The following is a 25920-nucleotide window of genomic DNA, read 5'->3' on the forward strand; positions in this document are numbered from 1 at the left end:
CTGCTTTGAGTGTATAAGGACTTGGGAGAGGGAGAGGGAGTCACGATGTTGTGGGTGGTCCCAAGTAATGCTTTTGTTGGGTCTCCTTCTTTCTCCAGAAGAGCTCTGGGGCAGCCTTCATGTTATCTGTCCACTCACCCCTATAGTACTGGCCTCAGTCTACTGTGTTATTATTATTATTTTTTTAAATTTTTGGCCGCGTTGGGACTTCCTTGCTGTCTGAGGGCTTTCTCTACTTGTGGCGAGCAGGGCTACTCTTCGTTGTGGTGAGCAGGGGCTACTCTTCGTTGCAGTGTGCGAGCTTCTCATCGTGGTGACTTCTCTTGTTGTGGAGCATGGGCTCTAGGCACTCAGGCATAAGTAGTTGCAGCACGCGGGCTCAGTAGTTGTGGCGCCCGGGCTTTGTTGCTCCGCGGCATGTGGGATCTTCCCGGACCAGGGATGGAACCCATGTCCCCTGCAGTGGCAGGCAGATTCTTTAATCACTGTGCCACCAGGGAAGCCCTGCTGTGTTATTGTATACTGGAATACATCAGCAGCAGCAAGGCAAAGAGCAAGGCCTGAACTCAAAAATCTGTTGTAAGACAGTTCTTTGGGAATGGTGTCTTACCCTCCTACACTCCACCTGTTCTCTCCCTCCCCGTGGAGTTCTTGTAGTCTTTAAAAAAATTTTGATTTTGCAAGTAATCAGAAATGCAGATTAACTCAGATAACTTCAAATAATTGACTAAGACTAAAAAGCTTTATTACAATTCTGTTGATGGATACTGTGTACACCCATTAATGTAGTGGGGATACAAATTGGTAAAACCTTTCTTGAAAGTACCTTTCTAAGAAGTTTTGCAATATGTATAAAGAATCTTAAAGAAGTTTATAATAAAGATTCTAAACCCTGTTAGACCCAACCCCCTTTTTGTAGTATGTTTTGTAATACTTGTTTTACTATACTGAAAAGAAATTTATAGGTAACATAATCTACTTACACACATAAGAAAAATATGCTTTAACTATAATATAAAGGAAGTTCATTTGTGATAAAAAAATAGCTTGATATTTACATGCTAAAAAATATGTAAACCCTCAGATACAACTATAGTAGACCGTAGTCAGATGCTTGTATCTGTAGTTAGATCACTTGTGAATGCATTGACTACAAGTAAAGACTGACACAGGGATGTTGTGTTGGTAACTTAGATTCCATGAGAAGTACATGCAGCTGCTATTTCTGATTCTACATCATGGCTCACAAAATAACAAACCAAATGAAAAATCCTTGCTCTGGTTGCATGGCTTTTCATTCACAAACAGAACAAAAAGTCACTGAACACTTCTCTCTCAGGAGCTGTGATAGGTACTCCAGGGGTTTTGGCCTTCATAAAGCAAAATGTCTACTAAAGTACACACGAGGTAGTAATTGCTCTGTCATGTTCTATGCCATTGATATTATGCAGCGCCTAGTGTGTAGTTTGGTGAAGGAATTTTCTTTTTTTTTCGTTTTGAATTTTAGAATTTTATTTTTTTATACAGCAGGTTCTTATTAGTTATCCATTTTATACATATTAGTATACATATGTCAATCCCAATCTCCCAGTTCATTCCACCACACCCGGCCCCGCCACTTCCACCCTTGGTTTCCATACGTTTCTTCTCTACATCTGTGTCGCTATTTCTGCCCTGCAAACCGGTTCATCTGTACCATTTTTCTAGGTTGCACATACATGCATTAATACATGATATTTGTTTTTTTCTTTCTGACTTACCTCACTCTGTATGATAGTCTATAGATCCATCCACATCTCTACAAATGACCCAATTTCGTTCCTTTTTATGGCTGAGTAATATTCCATTGCATATATGTACCACATCTTCTTTTGCCATTCGTCTGTCGATGGGCATTTAGGTCGCTTCCATGACCTGCCTATTGTAAATAGTGCTGCATTGAATGTTGGGGTGCATGTGTCTTTTTGAATTATGGTTTTTCTCTGGGTATGTGCCCAGTAGTGGGATTGCTGGGTCATATGGTAATTCTATTTTTAGTTTTTTAAGGAACCTCCATACTGTTCTCCATAGTGGCTGTATCCATTTACATTCCTACCAGCAGTGCAAGAGGGTTCCCTTTTCTCCACACCGTTTCCAGCATTTGTTGTTTGTAGATTTTCTGATGATGCCCATTCTAACTGGGGTGAGGTGATACCTCATTGTAGTTTTGATTTGCATTTCCTAATAGTGATGTTGAGCAGCTTTTCATGTGCTTCTTGGCTATCTGTATGTCTTTGGAGAAATGTCTGTTTATGTCTTCTGCCCATTTTTTGATTGGGGTTTTTTTTTTTTAATATTGAGCTGTATGAGCTGTTTATATAGTTTGGAAATTAATCATTTGTCTGTTGATTCGTTTGCAAATATTTTCTCCCATTCTGCGGGTTGTCTTTTCGTTTTGTGTGTACTTTGCTTTAGAGAGGCTTTTTAAAGTTTCATTAGGTCCCATTTGTTTATTTTTGTTTTTATTTCCATTACTCTAGTAGGTGGATCAAAAAAGATCTTGCTGTGATTTATGTCAGAGTGTTCTTCCTATGTTTTCCTCTAAGAGTTTTATAGTGTCTGGTCTTACATTTAGGTCTCGAACCCATTTTTTTTTTTTGCGGTACACGGGCCTCTCACTGCTGTGGCCTCTCCCGTTGTGGAGCACAGGCTCCAGACGCACAGGCTCAGCGGCCATGGCTTATGGGCCCAGCCGCTCCGCGGCATGTGGAATCCTCCTGGACCACGGCACAAACCTGTGTCCCCTGCATCGGCAGGCAGACTCTCAACCACTGCACCACCAGGGAAGCCCTCGAACCCATTTTGAGTTTATTTTTGTGTGTGGTGTTAGGGAGTTTTCTAATTTCATTCTTTTACATGTAACTGTCCAGTTTTCCCAGCACCACTTATTGAAGAGACTGTCTTTTCTCCATTGTATATCCTTGCCTCTTTTGTCATAGATAAGTTGACCAAAGGTGTGTGGGTTTATCTCTGGGCTTTCTGTCCTGTTCCATTGATCTATATTTCTGTTTTTGTGCCGGAACCATATTGTCTTGATTACTGTAGCTTTGTAGTATAGTCTGAAGTCAGGGAGTCTGATTCCTCCAACTTTGTTTTTTTCCCTCAAGACTGTTTAGGCTATTTGGGGTCTTTTGTGTCTCCATAAAAATTTTAAGACTTTTTGTTCTAGTTCTGTAAAAAATGCCATTGGTAATTTGATAGGGATTGCATTGAATCTGTAGATTGCTTTGGGAGTGTAGTCATTTTCACAATATTGATTCTTCTAATCCAAGAACATGGTATATCTCTCCATCTGTTGGTATCATCTTTAATTTCTTTCATCAGTGTCTTATAGTTTTCTGCATACAGGTCTTTTGTCTTCCTAGGTAGGTTTATCCTAGGTATTTCATTCTTTTGTTGCAATGGTAAATGGGAGTGCTTCCTTAATTTCTCTTTCAGATTTTTCATCATTAGTGCATAGGAATGCAAGAAATTTCTGTGCATTAATTTTGTATCCTGCAGTTTTTCCAAATTCATTGATTAGCTCTAGTAGTTTTCTGGTGGCATCTTTAGGATTCTCTGTGTATAGTATCATGTTATCTGCAGACAGTGCAGTTTTACTTCTTCTTTTCCAATTTGTATTCCTTTTAATTCTTTTTCTTCTGTGATTGCCGTGGCTAGGACTTCCAAAACTATGTTGAATAATAGTGGCTAGAGTGAACATCCTTGTCTCATTCCTGATCTTAGAGGAAATGCTTTCAGTTTTTCACTATTGAGAATGAAGTTTGCTGTGAGTTTGTCATATATGGCCTTTATTATGTTGAGGTAGGTTCCCTCTATGCCCACTCTCTGGAGAGTTTTTATCATAAATGGGTGTTGAATTTTGTCAAAAGTGTTTTCTGCATCTTTTTCTGAGATGATCATATGGTTTTTATTCTTCAGTTTGTTAATATGGTGTATCACATTGATTGATTTGTGTATATTAAAGAATCCTTGCATCCCTGGGATAAATCCCACTTGATCATGGTGTATGATCCTTTTAATATGCTGTTGGATTCTGTTTGCTGGCATTTTGTTGAGGATATTTGCATCTATATTCATCAGTGATATTGGTCTGTAATTTTCTTTTTTTGTAGTATCTCGATGTGGTTTTGGTATGAGGGTGATGGTGGCCTCATAGAATGAGTTTGGGAGTGTTCCTTCCTCTGCAATTTTTTGGAAGAGTTTTAGAAGGATGGGTGTTAGCTCTTCTTTAAATGTTTGATAGAATTCACGTGTGAAGCCATCTGGTCCTGGACGTTTGTTTGTTGGAAGATTTTTAATCACAGTTTCAATTTCATTACTTATGATTGGTCTGTTGTTATTTTCTGTTTCTTCCTGGTTCAGTCTTGGAAGGTTATACCTTTCTAAGAATTTGTCCATTTCTTCCAGACTGTCCATTTTATTGGTATAGGGTTGCTTATAGTAGTCTCTTATGTTGCTTTATATTTCTGCAGTGTCTGTTGTAATTTCTCCTTTTTCATTTCTCATTTTATTGATTTAAGTCCTCTCCCTCTTTTTCTTTTTTTAAAAATTTTATTTATTTAGTTAGTTATTTTTTATGGCTGCATTGGGTCTTTGTTGCTGCGCACGGGCTTTCTCTAGTTGTGGTGAGCAAGGGCTACTCTTCGTTGTGGTATGTGGGCTTCTCTTTGTGGTGGCTTCTCTTTGTTGTGGAGCACCGGCTCTAGGCACGTAGGCTTCAGCAGTTGTGGCACTTGCGCTCAGTAGTTGTGGCTTGCCAGCTCTAGAGTGCAGGTTCAGTAGCTGTGACGCATGGGCTTAGCTGCTGTGCAACATGTGGGATCTTTCCGGACCATGGCTTGAACCCATGTCCCCTGCGTTGGCAGGCAGATTCGTAACCACTGCGCCACCAGGGAGGCCCTCCTTCTTTTTCTTGATGAGTCTGGCTAAATGTTTATCAATTTTGTTTGTCTTCTCCAAGAACCAGCTTTTAGTTTTATTGATCTTTGCTATTGTTTTCTTTGTTTCTATTTCAGTTATTTCTGCTCTGATCTTTATGATTGCTTTCCATCTGCTAACTTTGTGTTTTGTTTGTTCTTCTTTCTCTAGTTCCTTTAGGTGTAAGGTTAGATTGTTTATTTGAAATTTTTCTTATTTCTTGAGGTAGGCTTGTATTGCTATAAACTTCCCTCTTAGAACTGCTTTTGCTGCATCCCATAGGTTTTGGATTGTGTTTTCGTTGTAATTTGTCCCTAGATATTTTTTGATGTCCTCTTTGATTTCTTCAGTGATCTCTTGGTTATTTAGTAACATATTGTTTATCCTCCATGTGTCTTTGTTTTTTACGTTTTTTTCCCTGTAATTGATTTCTAATCTCATAGCATTGTGGTCAGACAAGATGCTTGATATGATTTCAATTTTCTTAAATTTACTGAGGCTTGATTTGTGACCCAAGATGTGATTAATCCTGGATAATGTTCTGTGTGCACTTGAGGAGAAAGTGTAATCTGCTGTTTTTGGATGGAATGTTGTATAATATCAATTAAATCTGTCTGGTCTGTTGTGTCATTTAAAGCTCGTGTTTCCATATTAATTTTCTGTTTGGATGATCTGTCCATTGGTGTAAGTGAGCTGTTAACGTCTCCCACTGTTATTGTGTCACTGTCGATTTCCTCTTTTATAGCTGTTAGCAGTTGCCTTATGTATTGAGGTGCTCCTATGTTGGGTGTATATATATTTATAATTGTTATATCTTCTTCTTGGATTGATCCCTTGATCCTTATGTAGTGTCCTTCTTTGTCTCTTGTAATGTTCTTTATTTTAAAGTCTGTTTTATCTGATATGAGTATTGCTACTCCAGCTTTCTTTTGAAGATATTTTCTCGGATCCTTTCTCTCTCTCTTCTCCTTCTGGGACCTGTATAATGTGAATATTGGTGCATTTTATGTTGTCCCAGAGTTCTCTAAGGCTGTCTTCATTTTTTTCATTCTTTCTTCTGTTCCGTGGCAGTGAATTCCCCCATTCTGTCTTCCAGGTCACTTATCCGTTCTTCTGCCTCACTTATTCTGCTATTGATTCCTTCTAGTGTATTTTTCATTTCAGTTATTGTATTGTTCAACTCTGTTTTTCTTTAATTCTTCTAGGTCTTTGTTAAACATTTCTTGCATCTTCTTGATCTTTGCCTCCATTCTTTTTCCGAGGTCCTGGATCATCTTCACTATCATTATTCTGATTTCTTTTTCTGGAAGGTTTCCTATCTCCACTTCATTTAGATGTTTTTCAGGGGTTTTATCTTGTTCCTTTATCTGGTACATAGCCCTCTGCCTTTTCATCTTGTCTATCTTTCTGTGAATGTGGTTTTTGTTCCACAGACTGTTAGGACTGTAGTTCTTCTTGCTTCTGCTCTCTCCCCTCTTGGTGAAGGAATTTTGCAGTAACTTGTTCTGCTTTCTCTGTGAGTATTATCATTAACGTTATCATTGGAACCTTTTTTTTTTTTTTTTTTTGCAGTTGTGAAATTGTGTTTGTCTTGTTACAAGGAATGTAACTTTAATTTTTGCCTCTCTGATTTTGGTCTCTTTGAATTAGTTTTGAGCCACTGATCCTAAGGTGAATGATACAACATGATACTAACAATAAATACTTAACAAAAGTAAATGCTGTAGCAGAAGTGAAGTAACAGTATATTTGCTAAGATTTGGAAGCATCCCATTAACTGTTACCCAAGGGAAATTGAACAGCACAGCTCTGCTAGCATAGAGTTGTGTTGTGGGATTTTTGTAGAAAATTTTATTAATTTTGGGAAATGCATGTGAGCAAACCACCTGTAGATCACTAGAGACCACCTTTTAAGAATTACTGTTTTAATTTCTTTCACATCAAGCAAACAAGACTGATGATTTATGCTGTGAATAGGAGGCATGGCTGTTCCTTTTGTTGGAAAGAAACTGGTCTCACTGTAAATTAATATGTCATCAGTTATTGAGATTTTGTGTTTTGTTGTTGTTTGTTTTTATTTTTTGCCACACGGCATGCGGGATTCTAGTTCCCCAAGCAGAGATCAAACCCACGTCCCCTGCAGTGGAAGTGCAACGTCTTGACCACTGGACCACCAGGGAAATCCCTTGAGTGCTTTTTTATGTGAAGTGCTATGCAAAGTTCTTTTCTGTATGTGCTGTTTTATTTAATCCTTTAGCTTTGCAGGGTGGAAAGTTCTTATTCATAAATCAGTTATCTAAGGTTATGAAATCCAAGCTATACAAAAAAATATGTTGGTGAAACAATATTACAAAAAGGACTACTTAGTGTTTCATTAATAAATCTTCGTGGATCTGGATATTAATGAACTTTATACTAGATTAAAGAGAATGACAGAATGACGGGTTCAGTGACTTAAGATTAGAGTTTATTTTAAATATTCAAAATAGAAAATGTAACATTTACATACTAGATAATTTTATGAAATGATTCCTTTATTGAATTTGAAGTTTATGCTTTGGAGCTATGTCTTTTAAGATCTTAGGATAGTAATCTGGTTTTTGGAGGGGAATTTAGTAATATTATATATTTCATTTAAATTTGTACGATTTTGAAATTTAAAAAAAAATTTTTATTTTTGCCATGCCATGTGGCTTGTGGGATCTTTGTTCCCCAGCCAGTGATCGAACCCGGGCCCCCTGCAGTGGAAGTTTGGTGTCCTAACCACTGGACTGACAGGGAATTCCCTGTACTATTTCAGTTTTAGATATATACTTACCTCTTCAGGATATTTACTGTGATTACCAGCTGTTTGTGCGTTATAGGTTGCTTGTTGGGAAAGTTTTAAAAGAGAGGAATTGCTTAAGCAATACAGGAGTTAGTCTTGTCAGTGTCTAGGTTAGACACAGAAGCTGTCTTGGTATATTGTGTTGTGGTTTTAAAAAATTGCTCTGCATTATAGAGATTGACATAAATCTGGCTTATAAGAAATATACTTGTTTTACAGAGGCATGTTAAGTATTTATAAATGTATTCTGTTTATATTAACGTTAACTACTAAGAATGAAAATCTGACTTTGGAAATACTGATGAACACCGACATATTAAGAATAGCTAGCCTAGCTCTAACCTGAGTTCTTTGGACTATTCTAAGTGTCTTGAATAATAGAACTTTTTAAAAAAGTATGTAATCTGTATGCTCTCATTAATGAAACATTGAAAAAACATTTATTTATAGTTACTTTTTTTTGTTTGTTTGCTGTACGTGGGCCTCTCATCGTTGTGGCCTCTCCCGTTGTGGAGCACAGGCTCCGGACGCGCAGGCTCAGCGGCCATGGCTCACGGGCCCAGCCGCTCCGCGGCACGTGGGATCCTCCCGGACCGGGCACGAACCCATGTCCCCTGCATTGTCAGGTGGACCCTCAACGACTGCGCCACCAGGGAAGCCCCTATAGTTACTTTTGAACTATATTAGTATATTTCCTTCCATCTTTAATTTCTTTCTTTCTTTTGTTCTTTCAGTTTTGTTGAGATATAATTGACATCCAGCACTGTATAAGTCATACAGCATAATGATTTGACTTACATACATCATGGAATGATCACCACAGTAGATTTAATGAAAATTTGTTCTCTCATATTGACACAATATTAAAGAAATAGAAAAAATATACATTTTTTTCCTTATGAGAACTCTTAGGATTTACTCTCTTAACAACTTTCATATATAATGTATAGTAGTGTTAGTTATTTTCATCATGTGTACATTACATCTCTAGTACTTATTCATCTTATAACTGGGAGGTTATACTTTGGACTAACTTCATCTAATTCCCCCTTCCTCCCTTTCCCCCTCCCAGCCTCTGGTTTTCCAGCCTAAATTTCCATGCATTAGATTGTACGTATGATTTTTCCCTTTTTTACAGTTAACAGAATTCTAATTATACTTTTTGTACTGCTTTACATTTTACTCTATCCATATCATCTATAAACATGTCCATAGTATTGTACACGTATGACAGACTTCAGTATAAATAGCTGCTTAATATGCCATCAAATGGGTATATCATTGTTTGTTTAACTATTTCTTGATATTTGGACCGTTAGGTTATTTGCAAGTTTGTCACGTTTGTATGTTTTTGCTTTGTGTATGAAAATTTTCCTGAAGTGAAGTTTTTAAATAGGTAAATTACTGGGTTAGTAAGTTTAAAAAGTTTTCAAGGCTCAGTGCATATTTGCAAATATTTTCTAAAGGCTATTTAGAGTGCCTCCTCCTCTCCCTCCTCCTCCCCACTCCTCCTCCCCTCCTCCTCCCCCTCCTCCCCCTTCCTCCCCTCTCCTCCCCCTCCCCCTCCCCTCCCCCCTTTTTTGCCACACGACACTCCCCCCCCCCCCCCCCCGCACCACGCGGCATGCAGGATCTTAGTTCCCCTACCAGGGATCAAAACTATGCCCTCTGCAGTGGAAGCGTGGATTTGTAACTACTGGATTGCCAGGGAAGCCCCCACCTTCTATTTTAAGAGGATAAATTTGAATGTTATTTCAATATAAATGATAAGGTATACAGTACTGTTTTAGCAGTTATTCTTTAATAATTAGTAGAATTACTTTAGAGAGACCTTTTACATGGAATTACAGTAATTCAGATAAAATAACCATCTTTAACAAGTGGAGTTCTATATTCAGTTTTTCAGTGTTCAGTATAATGCATACTTCATTGTAAACAAATCAGCAAACAAGGCTGGTTTCTTGTCTTTGAACAGTAGAAGTGGGGGGAGGGGAAGGACAGAAGCCCAGATAAATCAAAATCCCGTCACTTAAATTGTCTGTTATTGAAACCTGAGGGTTGAGATAATAAATGTGGTGTTCATGATAAGTGCACTGCCCCTTCCAGTTCTTTTATGAACATTAACCTGTCTTCTAGCTATATCTTATAATAGTAAAGAAATAAATACTAGGTAAATACTGTTGCATTTAATATTTTTAAAATATTCACTTTCAATCTCTCTTAAATTTTTCTTCCATGATTTTCCAAAGAAGTTTTTGTGTGAACTACTTGTTCATCTGTCTAACAGGTTTATGTTGGTTTCTACTTATCACTTGATTGAAAGAAGTAAAATCCTGTAGTTCTGCTGGCACATTGCTAGGGAAGTTGAGAATATCTAAACCCTTTCCTCTCTTTCTGCTAGTGAACAATTGACGGGATATGGGTTTGTAATTACAGTCTAAGTGTTTAGTTGAGCTAATTGTCACTACTGAAGTTCCTGTGCCCTCTGATAGCTTCCTTGAAAAGTTGTTTTCATAAGTAGTTTCATGCTTGTCCTCAGCCTTTGATCATTTGCTTAATGCTCAAACAAAAGAGTGATACCAGACTGAGGTACCCTCTTGTAGTCTTGTGCTTGCTGTACTAGGTTAACCCTGTGCTAGAGTCACCCTGTGAAGGATTGTTGTGCTAAGGCAACCCTGTGAAGAACATTTCCTTTAAAAGAAGGAAAAAAAAAAAAGGTAAAGAAAAAATAATTATAGAGTATGTTAATTGCTTGGAAATAAATCTTACTTCTGTCCTGGCTCTTTGTGTTACCTGGCTAATTTACTTGATTCATCTGGGCCTTAGTTTCCTTATCTTTAAAATAGGAAGGGTCTGTCACTCCTAAGGTACCTTCCAACCTGAAACTCTGAGTTACTTCTCAGGCTGGACTCTTGTGTGTGATGCTCCTATAAAATAAGGGTGACTAAGGGAAATAGGAACCAGAACTAGAATATATTTATTTTCAATTATGTAGCAGTAATTTCATTTTCTTCAGAATATCTTTATAAAAGATTTATCTGTTACCACGTGGTTTGTTACCTTATTTGTTTAGCAACAGTGTCAGTTTTAGATCAGATAAAGGACATACTATTTTTAATTACAGCACAGCACATTTTGTAAGTATACCCCCTCTCTCAATACTTACCTTAAAAGTTATGTGTACAGGGGTGGGATAGGGAGGATGGGAGCGAGGCTCAGGAGGGAGGCTCAAGAGGGAGGGGATATGGGAACATATGTATACATATGGCTGATTCATTTTGGTGTACAACAGAAACTAACAGTATTGTGAGGCAATTATACTCCAATAAAGATCTATTAAAAAAATATTGTACAGTACAGAGAAATACAGCCATTATTTTGTAATAACTTCAAATGGAGTGTAATTGAGTATAATATATAAAAACATTGAATCACTATGTTGCACACCTGAAACATTATATTGTAAATAAACTATACATCAATTTAAAAAAATAAAATTAAAGGTTAAAAAAAGAAAAAAATGTATATGTATACATATAGCTGATTCACTTTGCTGTACAGTAGAAACTAACACATTGTAAAGCAACTATACTCCAATAAAATTTTTTTTTAAAAAGTGTTATGCAAGAAGCTCTTAAGTCTACAAGTTACCCTGTAGTTTTTTGTTTTGTTTTGTTTTTTAAAGGAATTTTAAAATTAAGTAATTTTTGCCTGAGTTGGGGCTTCGTTGCTGCGCGCGGGCTTTCTCTAGTTGCGGCGAGTGGGGGCTACTCTTCGTTGCGGTGCGCAGGCTCCTCATTGCAGTGTCTTCTCTTGTTGCGGAGCATGTGCTCTAGGCACGCAGACTTCAGTAGTTGTGGCGCACGGCCTTAGTTGCTCCGCGGCATGTGGAATCTTCCCAGAGCAGGGCTCGAACCCATGTCCCCTGCATTGGCAGGCGGATTCTTAACCACTGTGCCACTAGGGAAGCCCTGTTTTGTTTTGTTTTTTTTAAAACTATGGACTTCATTTAATAATAGTACATTGGTTCATCAGTTGTATCAAATGTGTTGCACTAATATGAGGTAATAATAGGGGAAGCTGTGGGGGAGACTTTCTGCTCAGTTTTTCCAGAAACTAAAACTGCTCTAAAAACAATTCTATGAATTATTTTTTAAAAACTGTAAATCATCAAGACATAGAGGAATGAGGCATCTCTTAACTTGGGGGGCCATTTTTTCTTTCTAAAATGTTAGAACTGGTGCACCTCTCTTTCTTTACTGATTAGAAAGGAACTAGGAGGAATTGAGAAGAGAACCATTATTCTCCTGTATCAGACAGAAATAAAAGTGAATTGTAGCCATCAGTTCCTTTATGCATACTCTAAGCTGGGAAATACAGGAGAAAAAAGATCCTTCTTTAACTTTTCTGCCAGGTAATAGATGGCTTATGTTCTTTTTTTTATTTTTTTAATTTTTTATTGGAGTATGGTTGCTTTACACTGTTGTGTTAGCCTCCACTTCATAACAAAATGAATCAGCCATACACTCCCCTGTAGTTTTAGTTAGACTACCCCATCAGTATGTTTAGTAAGGGTCTTGAAAACTAAGAGCCAATTATACTGGCCTTACATTCCTCTGATTGGTTAGGGGGCTAAAGTTTTCTTGACTTAGAGCTTCTTTTACCCTTCAAGAATTAGCCAAAGATAACATAGCCAAATACAGGAAACACTATTGATTGTCAAGTAGAAATGTATGGGAAATTATGTTCATTATTGTTTTAAATACAGACTACAGTTAGGTCTAGTTGAATTGTGGAGACCCCATTAATCCTTTGAGAAATAGTAGGAATTGTCCTAGAGCAGGGGTTCTGAAACTGGACAGTGTGAAATCCCCCCCATAAGATGCTTTTGAAATTTGTAGGGGGTGATATTGTTGTACCTGTTGCTGATACAGTGACTGGGGGAGGTGCTACTATTATGTAATGGTTAAAAGTCTTACTATTGTCTGAGCCTAGATCTGAACTTTATTTATTTACATAAAAATATAATACACAGCATTTTTTACATGATTTTTTTTTTTTTTTTGCGGTACGCGGGCCTCTCACCGTTGTGGCCTTTCCCGTGGCGGAGCACAGGCTCCGGCCGCGCAGGCTCAGCGGCCGTGGCTCACGGGCCCAGCTACTCCGCGGCATGTGGGATCTTCCCGGACCGGGGCACGAACCCGTGTCCCCTGCATCAGCAGGCGGACTCCCAGCCACTGTGCCACCAGGGAAGTCCTACATGATTTTAATACATTAATTTTGGAAGATATAAACTTGGAAGATAAAGATTTGTAAAATCAATGGCACCAGTGGCTTTTATGGCATTTGATCAGTCTGCATTTGTAGTTGTCACATCCATGGTGATTCTATGTATAGATTCAAACCTCTGACTACTTCATTGTGTAGGGGTATGGTTATGTCCAAGTATTCACATACTGAAATATACAGTCTTATTTTCTTTTATTTTCCCTTTATATTATAATTAGGACATTATATGAGTATATTTTGAAATTGGCTATATATGTATGTAAATTATATGAATAATTCCATTTCAGATTTTTAAAGTATTTGTAAAATACTTATTTAGAAAGAATATTGAATATGAAGATTGACAACCAGTCTCTTAGGTAGTATTTAACTTAAAGTACTTTGAAAACCTTGAGAAGTGGTCTAATAAAAGTGCTTTTATTAAAGTGACACACAAGTACAGCCTATATGTTAAGCTGTAATTACATGGTATATGTCTACCTGTAGTGTTTATAAAGTCTGACAACCATTCTAACTCAGTTATTAGTAACTTATTAATATGGTAATATCAAGGTAGAAATTTATGTACCTAGACATAACCTTTCATTACAGTTCACTTTCAGTAATCTACAGAGGTTTGGTTCCAGGAGCCCTCACAGATACCAAAATCTGCTGATGCTCAAGTCCCTCATATAAAATGGTGTAGTATAAATGAATAAATACAGTCATACTGTGTCTGTGAAATTTTGATACGTGGTTGGTTGAATCTGCAGATGTGAAAGCCATGGATACAGAGGGCCTACTGTATTCCCTTTGATAATTCACTCCTTTTTGAGAAAAACATTTCTAGGTCTCATTTAAACACAGTATAGCTTTTCAAGCATCATCAGTATTTTGATGAATCATTAGAATCTTTCTGATGATTTTATGTCAAAAAGTTGATAATTTCAACATGAGAATTTTGTCCTTGAAATAGAAGATAGAGGGATAAACAGCAAGGTCCTACTATACAGCACAGGGAACTATATTCAATATCCTATGATAAACCATAAAGGAAAAGAGTATGAAAAAGAATGTACTTGTATGTGTAACTGAATCACTTTGCTGTACAGTAGTAGTTTACACAACATTGTAAATCAACTATACTTCAATAAAATAACTTAAAAAAAATTAAAGATAGGGGGATTGATTTTGGAGATTGGTGTGATGTTGCTTTAGTAAGCAAAGAGCATGGTTAACTGTAAAGCTAAAGGATTAAACTTTACGATGCATTTTGAGATGGCAGGAGAGAAATACTTGACCCTTGCAATTTACTTTACCAGTTCCTAATGCTATTTATTTATTTATTTTTAGCTGCGTCGGGTCTTTGTTGCAGCCTGCAGGTGTCTCTCTAGTTGTGGCACATGGGCTCCAGAGCACGTGGGCTCTGTAGTTGTGGCACGTGGGCTCCAGAGCGCGTGGGCTCTGTAGTTGTGGCACGTGGGATCTTAGTTCCCTGACCAGGGATTGAACCCACATCCCCTGCATTGGAAGGTGGATTCTTAACCACTGGACCACTTGGAAAGTTCCTAAATCACATTTTTAAGGGGGACTTCCCTGGCGGTCCAGTGGTTAACGCTCTGTGCTTCCACAGCAGGGGACATGGGTTCGATTCCTGGTCAGGAACTAAGAGCCCTCATGCTGCGCAGTGTGGCCAAAGGAACAACAACAACAACAACAAAAATCACTTTTTTTTTTTTTTTTGCGGTACGCGGACTTCTCACTGTTGTGGCCTCTCCCGTTGCGGACCACTGGCTCCGGACACACAGGCTCAGTGGCCATGGCTCGTGGGCCCAGCTGCTCCGCGGCATGTGGGATCTTCCTGGACTGGGGCACGAACCTGCGTCCGCTTCATCGGCAGGCAGACTCTCAACCACTGTGCCACCAGGGAAACCCAAAAAATCACTTTTTTAATGATCCAATATAATTGTTCTAGTGATTTGCATAGAATTCGAATTCATTTATTCAGACAGAAGTAAATATGTATTGAGCCAGAAATAGTAGGAGGTTGGGAAGCTCTCACTAAGCAACAAGCTTCAATATAGTGTGCTCCTGCTTTGACATAGATATGCCCTGGTGCTTGAGTGCACAGAAGAGTATTGGGGGTGGATTCCAAGAGTCTAGAAGACTAAGAGTTGGTCAGGACATATGTAGCTGAGGACCACCTAGGGAGAGGGATGATAGGTTAAAGGTAGGAGGCAGGAGAGAGTATGGGAAATGCTGGCAAGTATCAGCAGTTCAGCAAGGCTGGATTAAGGATAGTATGTGTGGGAGTGTTGAATGACATATCTAGAAAGTAAGAAAGGTAGGGGCCCATTAATTCATTCTTGTAATTCATTTTAGGTATGACTACTTCATCAAGAAATTCTTAAATCTGCCATAGTGGTTTTGCCTCTAATACCCAAGAAGTTTAGAATTTGAATCTGGGGAGTTGATGCTGTTGGGTAGTGAGGTGCAGTATGTCTCCTTGAAAAGGTTGTTGCTCTGGGCTCCAGAGTCTCAGGAAGTCTCATCATTTCCAGTTGTCTGGTAAGGGTGAGGTCTCAGAGTTTTTGTTTTTATAGTTTCGTGCTCCTGTATTACTATGGATATTCATCAGGTGATTTGGCTTCAGTTGTGAGAATCTTGCCAAAAATCTATGCTGAAGAAACCAGGGGAGTATACAGGTTTATCTTGATTGTAATTCTGTGACAGTTGGCTGATGTTTCATAAACTCATCTCAGTTTTAAATGCTAACTTTAGTTTGTCCTGTCAGCTTTTGTTGACAACTCCTAACTCATATGTAGTACTTGGTGTTCAGGAGATGGCTTTTCCCTGTTTGTCTTTGCATGGTGGTATTTTAAGGTAAGCAAAGCATGGTCTTTAAAATTAGATGTAGCATGTTTTCGTTCCTCAAATATTTCTTGAATGCCTAATACTTGGAAAGTTGAGAAGCTCCTCCACTGAAGACAGTCTCTAAAGGCTGTTCTGCAGTGATTTGCCTAAAGCGTTTCTAGGATCAGCGACAGTTAATGACATCTGTAGTAACTTTGTGTAATTTTGTTCTTGTCTGTGAAAGTTTATCAGTTTAGAATTTCTACGTATAAACGTATAATGATTTCTCTGTACACTGTGGTGAGAGACAGTATTTTAAGAAGCATGGCACAAGACCTCAAGGAGCTTACAGTCAACGTAATGTGGTTTATTATGGTTAAATGTCTCGGACTCTTTTTATGGTGCTTTAGTAGTCATTATGTAGAGTGTGGTGTTGGGCTCACCCTCTAGAGTTAGACCCAACTTCAAATCCTAGGACTGCTGCTTTTTATCCATGAGATCTCAGATTTTCTAAGTCTCAGGTGCTTCTTGAGGAGTAGTAGTATTACTACAGGGTAGTAGTAAGGATAAAATATAGTAACACATGTAAGACTTTATTAGAATGCTGACACATAGTAAGTACTTACCTTTAGGTGTTATAAATTCTATTATCCTGTGAGCTTTTTTTTTTTCCTTTTTTTTTAATTGTTGGAGTAGGGATAATACTGTTTGGTCTTAAGTTCATTAAACAATTACAAATGGCTACTATCTGCTAATCACTTTTGGGGAAACAAAAGTAGTTGAATATATGTGGCTCACAGCTCAAAAGAACTAACAGTTTTTGAATTAAAAAAATTAATAAATAGCAACAAACATGGAGCTTATTATATTCCAGGCATTCTTTACTCAGTGTTAATAAGTATGCTATGAGGTAGTTACTATTGTTTTCACCATTTCACAGATAAAGGAATTTAAGTAGGAAGAAGGCATATGATTTGCCCAAGATCTCTCTGCTAGCGAGTGATGGAGCCAGGTTTTACAACTAAGCTGTTAGACTCTGAGAACAAAATATTTAATCGTTGTTCTGTTCTGCCTACAGAAACAAGGCTTGCACATCTGAAAGATTCAGGACCCTTATGACAGTGTCAGTGTGGTGGATCTAGGCTATGGGGGGTAAGACTTAGGAGGGAGGAATCAGTAACGGCCAGGATGTTCAGTAAAGGGAGAAAGCTGTCATTTAGCAGAACTTGCAATGTGTCAGGCTCTCACATATTAGCTCCTTCATTTGTCACCGTGTTCCCAGGAGGAGCATTTTATTATGAATCCCTTTTTTAGTTAATGGAGGCTCAGGAAGTTTAAGTGACTTACCAAAATTCACATAGCTGGTAAATGGTATAGATGGGATTTTTTTTTAATCTTTTATTTTTTTAATTAATTTTATTTATTTATTTATTTTTGGCTGCATTGGATCTTCGTTGCAGTGCACGGGCTTCTCATTGCAGTGGCTTCTCTTGTTGCGGAGCATGGGCTCTAGGCGCGTGGGCTTCAGTAGTTGTGGCACACGGACTTCAGTAGTTGTGGCTCGTGGGCTCAGTAGTTGTGGCTCACAGGCTCTAGAGCGCAGGCTCAGTAGTTGTGGTGCGTGGACTTACTTGCTCCGTGGCATGTGGGATCTTCCCGGACCAGGGCTCAAACCTGTGTCCCCTGCATTGGCAGGCATATTAACTGCTGCGCCACCAGGGACGTCCTTAGGTGGGATTTAACAAAATCTTTTTTACGAAAATAGCAAACATATACAAAAGCAGAGGAGTAATACAGTGTACTCCTCATCACCCAGATTCAGTGAATACCAACATTTTGCCTCTCATTTCATCTATTTCTGCCACTTTTAAAAACAGTTTTATTGAGGGATGATTGACTTAAAGTAAACTGCACATATTTAAAGTGTATAATTTGATATATTTTGACATATGTACACACCCCTGAAACCATATCCACCACTCCCAAGAGTTTCCTTGTGTCCCTTTGTAATCCCTGCTTCTTACCTTTTCCTTCTTCCCTGCCCTCTCCCACACAAGGCAACCACTGATCTGTCACTATAGACGAGTTTACCTTTTCTAGACTTTTATATAAATGGAGTCATACAGTATGTACTCTTTTTGTCAGGCTTCTTTCACTCAGCGTAATTATTTTGAGATTCATCCACATTGTTGAATGTGTCTGTAGTGGATTTTTGTTTGTTTTTGCTTTTTTGAGTGTGTAGTATTCTATTGTATGAGTGTACCACTTTTTAAAAAATTCATTCACTTGTTGATGGACATTTGAATTTTTCCCAATTTTTGGCTAGTATAAATAAAGCTGCTATGAACAGTTATATACAAGTTTTTACATGGATATATGCCTTCATTTCATTTGGGCATATATTTAGAAGTGGGATGACTTGATCATATGGTAGGTGTATGTTAAGAAACTGCCAAACTGTTTTCCAAAGCAGCTCTAGTGTTTAACATTCCGATCAGCAGTGTATGAGAGTTCCAGTTCCTCTTCTTCCTTGTCTACACTTAGTATGGTTGGTCTTTTTAATTTTAGCCATGTAAGAGGTGTGTAGTGGTGTCTTACTGTTGTTTTAATTTATATGACTAATGATATTGAGCCCTTTTATCATCCATCTATCTCCTTTGATAGCCTCTGTTCAAATCTTTTGCCATTTTAAAAAAACTGAGCTGTTTTTCTTTTTTTATAAACAAATTTAGGAATTCAAGATTTTCTTTTTTTTTTAATTTTTATTTATTTATTTTCGGCTGTGTTGCATCTTCATTGCTGCGCGTGGGCTTTTCTCTAGTTGCAGTGCGCCGGCTTCTCATTGCGGTGGCTTCTCTTGTTGTGGAGCACGGGCTCTAGGCACATGGGCTTTAGTAGTTGCGGCACGCAGGCTCAGTAGTTGTGGCACGTGGACTTAGTTGCTCCACGGCATGTGGAATCTTCCTGGACCAGGGCTTGAACCCATGTCCCCTGCATTGGCAGGCCAACTCTTAACCACTGCGCCACCAGGGAAGCCCTGAGCTGTTTTCTTATTATTGTATGTTGAGAGTTCTTTATGTATGCTGGATACAAGTTCTTTATATGATTTGTAAGCATTTTCTCCTGTCTGTGGCTTGTCTTTTTATATTATGGACAGTGTCTTCCTTAAGAGCAGAAGTTCTTAGTTTTGGTGATGTTCATTTTATCAATTTTTTATTTTATGAATTGTGCTTATGGTGTCGTATCTAAGAATTCTTTGCCTAATGCAAGATCACAAGCTTTTCTCCTATGTTTTCTTGTAGAGGATTTACAGTTTTAGCGTTTACATTTAGGCCTACAATCCATTTTGAGTTTATAATTTTTGATGTGAGATATGGATTGAGCTTCATTTTCTTAGCATATGGACGTCTAGTAATTCCAGCACCATTTGTTGAAAAAACTTTCTTTTTTCTCATCGAATTACCTTTACATCTTTGTTGAAATCAGCTGCCCATTCACGTTTTCAAAAATGGAATAATTTAAAGCAAATGCCAAGCATAGTGTCATTTTATCCCTATATATACTTCATTATGTGTCTCTGACTGATAAAGACTGGTTTTTAGAAACATAACATTCCATTATTATACCTCACAAAATGAACAGTTTCCTTACAATTATCTGATATTTAATCCATATTTAAATTTCCCAGGTTGTTTCAAATCAGTCTCCAAAGTTGACCAATAAAGGGTTTTTCTCTATCTTCATTGTCTCACATTTGTATATATTTCATGTGTTTCAATCCATGGATGTCGTTATTGTTTTTGATGCCCCAAAATGCTTCAGGTTGGTGTCTGTCTCTTTTGACACGATACTTGAATGTTTTGAATAAATGGGATTTGAACCTTGTTTTGTTTTTTTTAACTTCAGTGCCCATGTTCTTCCCAGGATTATTGTTGTGCTTTCTTGAAGGAAGCCCTTAAGGAATAGATGAGACTTAAATGGTCCAGTTGAAGGGTGCATTTGTTGGAATAGTAGTTTGGTACGGGCAATGTCAACATATCTGTGAACATAGGTCTAGCAGCAGGAGGCAAAAAGCACTTGTGGCACAAGAGCCTGGATTGTGGAGTAGTCAGAGAAGCAAAGGAAAACAGGCCAGAGTCATAGCATAAAGCGCCTTGCCAGCTGGTTTGGGGGATTTGGTCTTTTTAATACTTTGGTGGTGGGTCATGGGACTAAGTTCATGACATTTTGTTTCTCTCGTGAGCTTGATAGAAAATTATTTTTGAAGGAAGGCCCTCTTGATTGCCATTTTTCATGGAGTTTGCCAAGAAAAATTTGGTTGAAGAAGCGGATATCAATTCTCTAAGTAAAGTCTGGAGAGAATCCCCTGTTGAGTGGTTGTTAACTGGATTTCTCAGGAGCCTGTACTCCTTAAACCTTTCATCTTTCACATAATAAGTCATATACTTATTATGTTGAATTTGAATCAGTATGGTATATATACATAATTTATGTAGTGATAACCAAAAGTATTTTTAAGTTATGGTGGCTTACTCTTGCTTAACTTAATTGACCTCCTGTTACATTGTTGGCTATATTGAAATCCAAGGACTAATTATGGATTGGTGAGCTTTATCATGTTTTAGTATAAAATTTGGCTAATTAATTCACTAAGTTTTACTTACTGATTTCTAGAGCCCCATGGTTATGAGTGTGCTTCCGCTTCATAATGCCTCCTGCTATGGCAGACATCCTTGACATCTGGGCAGTGGATTCACAGATAGCATCTGATGGCTCCATACCCGTGGATTTCCTTTTGCCCACTGGGATTTATATCCAGTTGGAGGTACCTCGGGAAGCTACCATTTCCTATATTAAACAGGTATGTTATCAGGCTGAATTTCTATAAACATAGCTTACTTACTATATCACTTAGGGGAAAATGTTCCTCCATTTTAGAATGTTATTAATGTAAATCATATGTTAAATTTGAGAGAAGTTTATAAGTCATTATATTTTAAAGATTTTGATCCATACTGTGTCTTGGATCTTGTTTATTGGCTATATAAAACATTCTCATTCTCACTCCCACTCACTTTTAATTTTTAAAAAAATCCACGTGTGATACCTGAATGAAGACAAATTAGCTTATTTTAGCTAGTTTGAAAGGCTTGTTCAGGTTATCAAAAGGAATTTGACATTGTTCTAGAAAGTTTTATTTTGAGGTAAGATCTTTGTATGAATTGTCTTTGAGCTTATCATGTTTATTTTTCCTCAAGTGATTTTTCGTTGGTTGTCTCTTCTCTCCTTTTCCTTCCCTTTCTAATCCCCATTTTCTGTCCCCATCCCCACTATTTTTCATGGTCACTCTGGGGGAAAAAAAGGTTTTCTGCTGTTCAGTAGACTTTTTTCCCCCAGTAATCAATGCTGTGTCCTCATTTGAAAGCAAATTCTTTCACATAACAAGGCTTGCATGTTTTGTTGGATGATTTTTTTCAAGCGAATTGATGAGTACTATTGATTTGTGAAGATTATGACTTGTAAGTAAAATTATTTTCCTAAACTTTCTCTTTAATGTTTTTCAAATAGCTAAACCCAATATGGAAATTGGGGTTTATGACATATTTAAGAAAAAGTATTTATGACAAACCTTTTTAAAACGCTTGACTTTGGACAGCCTTATAACTCTTTTCCAAGCTTCTTCATCAGGGAGACATAAGAATTCTAGAACTGCATAATCCCTTAAGTGAAAAGGGATCACTTTTTAATTGTTTTGGGCACCCTACAGGGGCAGATAGTACACTTATTTTTATAGTCACAAGTGACAGGTATGGATGCCTGTGGCTATAGCTGAAGCTGAATTAACCATTGAAACCATGCTCCTTTAAAAAAAACTTATTGTTGTAAAATACGTATAACATAAAACTTACCGTAGGAGTCATTTTTAGGCACACAGTTTCTTGGTATTAAGTATATTCACAGTGTTGCCCAATCCATCACCACTATCCATTTCCAGCACTTTTCATCATCCTAAACACAGACTCTGTACTTAGTAAATAATAAACTTCCCCTCTTCTAGTCCCTGGTAATCTCTATTCTAGTTTCTGTCTATATGAATTTGTATATTCGAGCTACCTCATGTAAGTGGAATCACACAGTAGTCGACCTTTTGTGTCTGGTTTTCTCAATTAGCATAATATTTTAAAAGTTCATTCATGTTGTTACAGGTATCTAAATTTCATTCCTTTTTAAGACTGAATATTATTTCATTGTATGGATATACCACATTTTGTTTATTCATTCATCTTTTGATGGACATTTTGGTTATAACCATCTTTTGTCTTTTGTGAATAATGCTGCTCTGAACATTGGTGCACAAGTATCTGTATGAATCCCTGCTCTCCATATGTTGGATCATGTGGTAATTCTGTTTTAACTTTTTAAGAAACTGCTAAACTTTTTTTTTTTACAATGACTGTACCATTTTACCTTCCCACCAGCAATGCAAAAGGATTCCAGTTTCTCAAAATGCTAGCCAACACTTGTTTTCCTTTTTTGTTTTTTTTTTAAAGTAATAACCATTCTTATGGCTGTGAAGTGGTACCTCATTTTAGTTTTTTTTTTTTTTTTTTTTTTTTTGCGGTACGTGGGCCTCTCACTGTTGTGGCCTCTCCCGTTGCGGAGCACAGGCTCCGGACGCGCAGGCTCAGCAGCCATGGCTCACGGGCCCAGCCGCTCTGCGGCATGTGGGATCTTCCCGGACCGGGGCACGAACCCGTGTCCCCTGCATCGGCAGGCGGACTCTCAACCACTGTGCCACCAGGGAAGCCCTCTCATTTTAGTTTTTATTTGCATTTCCCTAATGGCTAATGATTTCAGGCATCTCTTCATGTTCTTATGGACCATTTGTAGAATTGTCTGTTCAAGACCGTTGCCTATTTTTTAATTCAATTGTTTTTTGTTGTTGAGTCATGGGAGTTCTTTAATGTATTCTGGATGGTAATCTCTTATCAAACATATAATTTGAAAATAATTTCTCCTATTCTGTGAGCTGCCTTTTCACTCTCATAATAGTGTGCTTTGATACAGAAAAGTTTCTAATTTTGATGAAGTCCAATTTGCCTATTTTTTTAATTTTTTTTTTTGCCTAGCATCAGTTTCTCTTGTTTGTTTCATATAACTGAATCTGAGGATTGGCCACGATTTTTATCCCTCAGCTGTTGACTTTTGTCCTGGTTGCAGTTAAAATATGTAATCCACCTTGTGTTTGTGTGGTGACCTTTTATGTGATCTCATCCAGGAGACTTCAGGGGAGATCATGAGAAATTGATTCTGCTCATCCTAACAGGACAGTGCTAGTTAATGGAGATAACTCTGGTGAATAGAAAAGAATTCAGGACAAAAATAATGTAAATTTTGTATGGAGGTGATAGATGATACATAATTTAAGTGTTCTTCTTTTTAATTAGAAATTATTTATGTCCACCAGAATGCTAAATATGGAAGTCTTCAGTGATTCTTATTCTTCATAGATTTTCACATTTAATACTTTTGTTTATATAAATGCATTTTTTTGCATTATACCATTATATTACTTTACAAAAATGGGTTAAATACCATTCATATTCTCTTACAATTGCTATTTTTAAAAGGAACCAACCTTAATATATCTCGTATAGCTTTCCATGTTACCGTGTTTTTCTGTTTTATTTTCACAGTTCTGTAATATTCTCTTACAATTGCTATTTTTAAAAGGAACCAACCTTAATATATCTCGTATAGCTTTCCATGTTACCGTGTTTTTCTGTTTTATTTTCACAGTTCTGTAATATTCCGTAATTCACTTAACTGATCCCTTATTGCTAAGCAGTTTGCTTGTCCTCAGTTTTTGAGTTTTCCAAAGAGTGCTGCAGTGAGCATCCTTGTAGATATATCTTTGTACACTTGAGCAAGTATTTCCATTTCAGAAAATGTCTTATTACTTTTTCCTGCAGATGTTATGGAAACAAGTTCATAATTACCCAATGTTTAACCTCCTTATGGAAATTGACTCCTATATGTTTGCATGTGTGAATCAAACTGCTGTATATGAGGAGCTTGAAGATGAAACAAGAAGACTCTGTGATGTCAGACCTTTTCTTCCAGTTCTCAAATTAGTGACAAGAAGTTGTGACCCAGGGGAAAAATTAGACTCAAAAATTGGAGTCCTTATAGGAAGAGGTAATTAAAAAAATTCTTATTTTGAATTTTTAACATGTTTGTTGCTATCTGTATAAACATGTAGTAAGTATGATCTGAGACCTTGCTTTGCAAGGTGTGGTCCATGGGCCAGTGCTGGTCTGTACATTGTTAACCAGTCTGAGATAAAGTAAGTATAGAAATCGAGAATAAACTTCTCTAGCGATGTGATATTGCCACAACATCCAAGGGTGTGTGTATTTTTTATCTTTTTCTTTTCCAGTGACTTATTTTTTTAAATTTATTTATTGAAGTATAGTTGATTTACAATGTTGTGTTAATTTCTGCTGTATAAAGAAGTGATTCAATTATGCATAAATATACATTCTTTTCCATTATGGTTTATCACAGGATATTGTATATAGTTCCCGGTGCTATACAGTAGGACTTGTTGTTTATCCATTCTATATATAATAGTTTGCATCTGCTAGTCCCAAACTCCCAATCCATCCATCCCCCTCCCCTACCCCTTGAAAAACCACAAGTCTGTTCTGTATGGCTATGAGTCTGTTTCTGTTTTGTAGATAAGTTTTTTTGTGTCATATTTTAGATTCCACATATAAGTGATATCATATGGTGTTTGTCTTTCTCTTTCTGACTTACTTCACTTAGTATGATAATCTCTTGGTCCATCCATGTTGCTGCAAATGGCATTATTTTTTATGGCTGAGTAGTATTCCATTGTGTATATATACCACATTTTTTTTATCCATTCAACTGTCGACAGACATCTAGGCTCTTTCCATGTCTTGGCTATTGTGAATAGTGCAGCTATGAACATAAGGGTGCATGTATCTTTTTGAATTATAGTTTTGTTTGGATATATGCCCAGGAGTGGGATTGCTGTATCAAGTGGCAACCCTATATTTAGTGTTCTGAGGAACCTCCATATATTGTTTTTCACGGTGGCTGAACCAAGTTACATTCCCACCAACAGTGTAGGAGGGTTCCCTTTTCTCCACACCCTCTCCAGCATTTGTTATTTGTAGACTTTTTTTTTTTGGCGGTACGCAGGCCTCTCACTGTTGTGGCCTCTCCCGTTGCGGAGCACAGGCTCCGGACGCGCAGGCTCAGCGGGCCCATGGGCCCAGCCGCTCTGCGGCATGTGGGATCCTCCTGGACCAGGGCACGAACCTGTGTCCCCTGCATTAGCAGGCGGACTCTCAACCACTGCGCCACCAGGGAAGCCCTGTAGACTTTTTAATGATGGCCATTCTGACCAGTGATGATATTTCATTGTAGTTTTGATTGGCATTTCTTTAATAGTTAGCGATGTTGAGCATCTTTCATGTGCTTGTTGGCAATCTATATGTCTAGTGAATTATTTTTATTTTATAAAAGTATTGTTTTTTTGCAAATTTTAAATAAAAAAGTTGTTCCTTTGCCTCAGGTACTTTGAGAAGCCCTTTTTAAGAGATGCATCCTAAGTTTCTTGTGAACTACCCGTCTAGTATGAACATAATTTATTCACAACTCTATGCTAACCGAGACTTTAAGCTGATTGATGTTTCCATAAATTTTACTCCATAAGTAAAATTATGTTTTAAGTAGAAGTTACTTTTATAGCAAGTCAAGATATATCATGCCCACATTATTCTTTGCATATTAATTTCAGGGAGAATTGTGAGTAACACAGTAAACACGGAGCAGTCTCTCTTGCTGTAGTAATCTTAGATGTCTAAAGGGCCAGTGGTATCCTGCCTTAGACAGGGTATTAACTTGAATTTGCATACTGCAAGGGGGATTACTGAAGAGGAGGCTTAAAGTACAAAACCAAAAATATCTGAAGAGTGTTG

At 37.6% G+C, this 25920-nt stretch overlaps 1 protein-coding gene across 3 annotated transcripts in view; it reads left to right on the forward strand.

Moving 5' to 3' along the window:
• The window catches only part of PIK3CB (phosphatidylinositol-4,5-bisphosphate 3-kinase catalytic subunit beta), a 192377-nt gene that overhangs the window by 67955 nt on the left and 98502 nt on the right, over positions 1–25920 (forward strand). For all 3 annotated transcript variants that reach the window (XM_030873374.3, XM_060298554.2, XM_060298553.2), the window contains 2 exons: positions 20582–20768; positions 23881–24106. In XM_030873374.3, coding sequence (XP_030729234.1) covers positions 20616–20768; positions 23881–24106 — 379 coding nt within the window. In that variant the 5' untranslated portion in view covers positions 20582–20615. The remainder of the gene's footprint in view (positions 1–20581; positions 20769–23880; positions 24107–25920) is intronic.

The sequence above is a fragment of the Globicephala melas genome, chromosome 4 (assembly GCF_963455315.2).
Source record: "Globicephala melas chromosome 4, mGloMel1.2, whole genome shotgun sequence".
In the NCBI taxonomy this organism is placed as follows: domain Eukaryota; kingdom Metazoa; phylum Chordata; class Mammalia; order Artiodactyla; family Delphinidae; genus Globicephala; species Globicephala melas.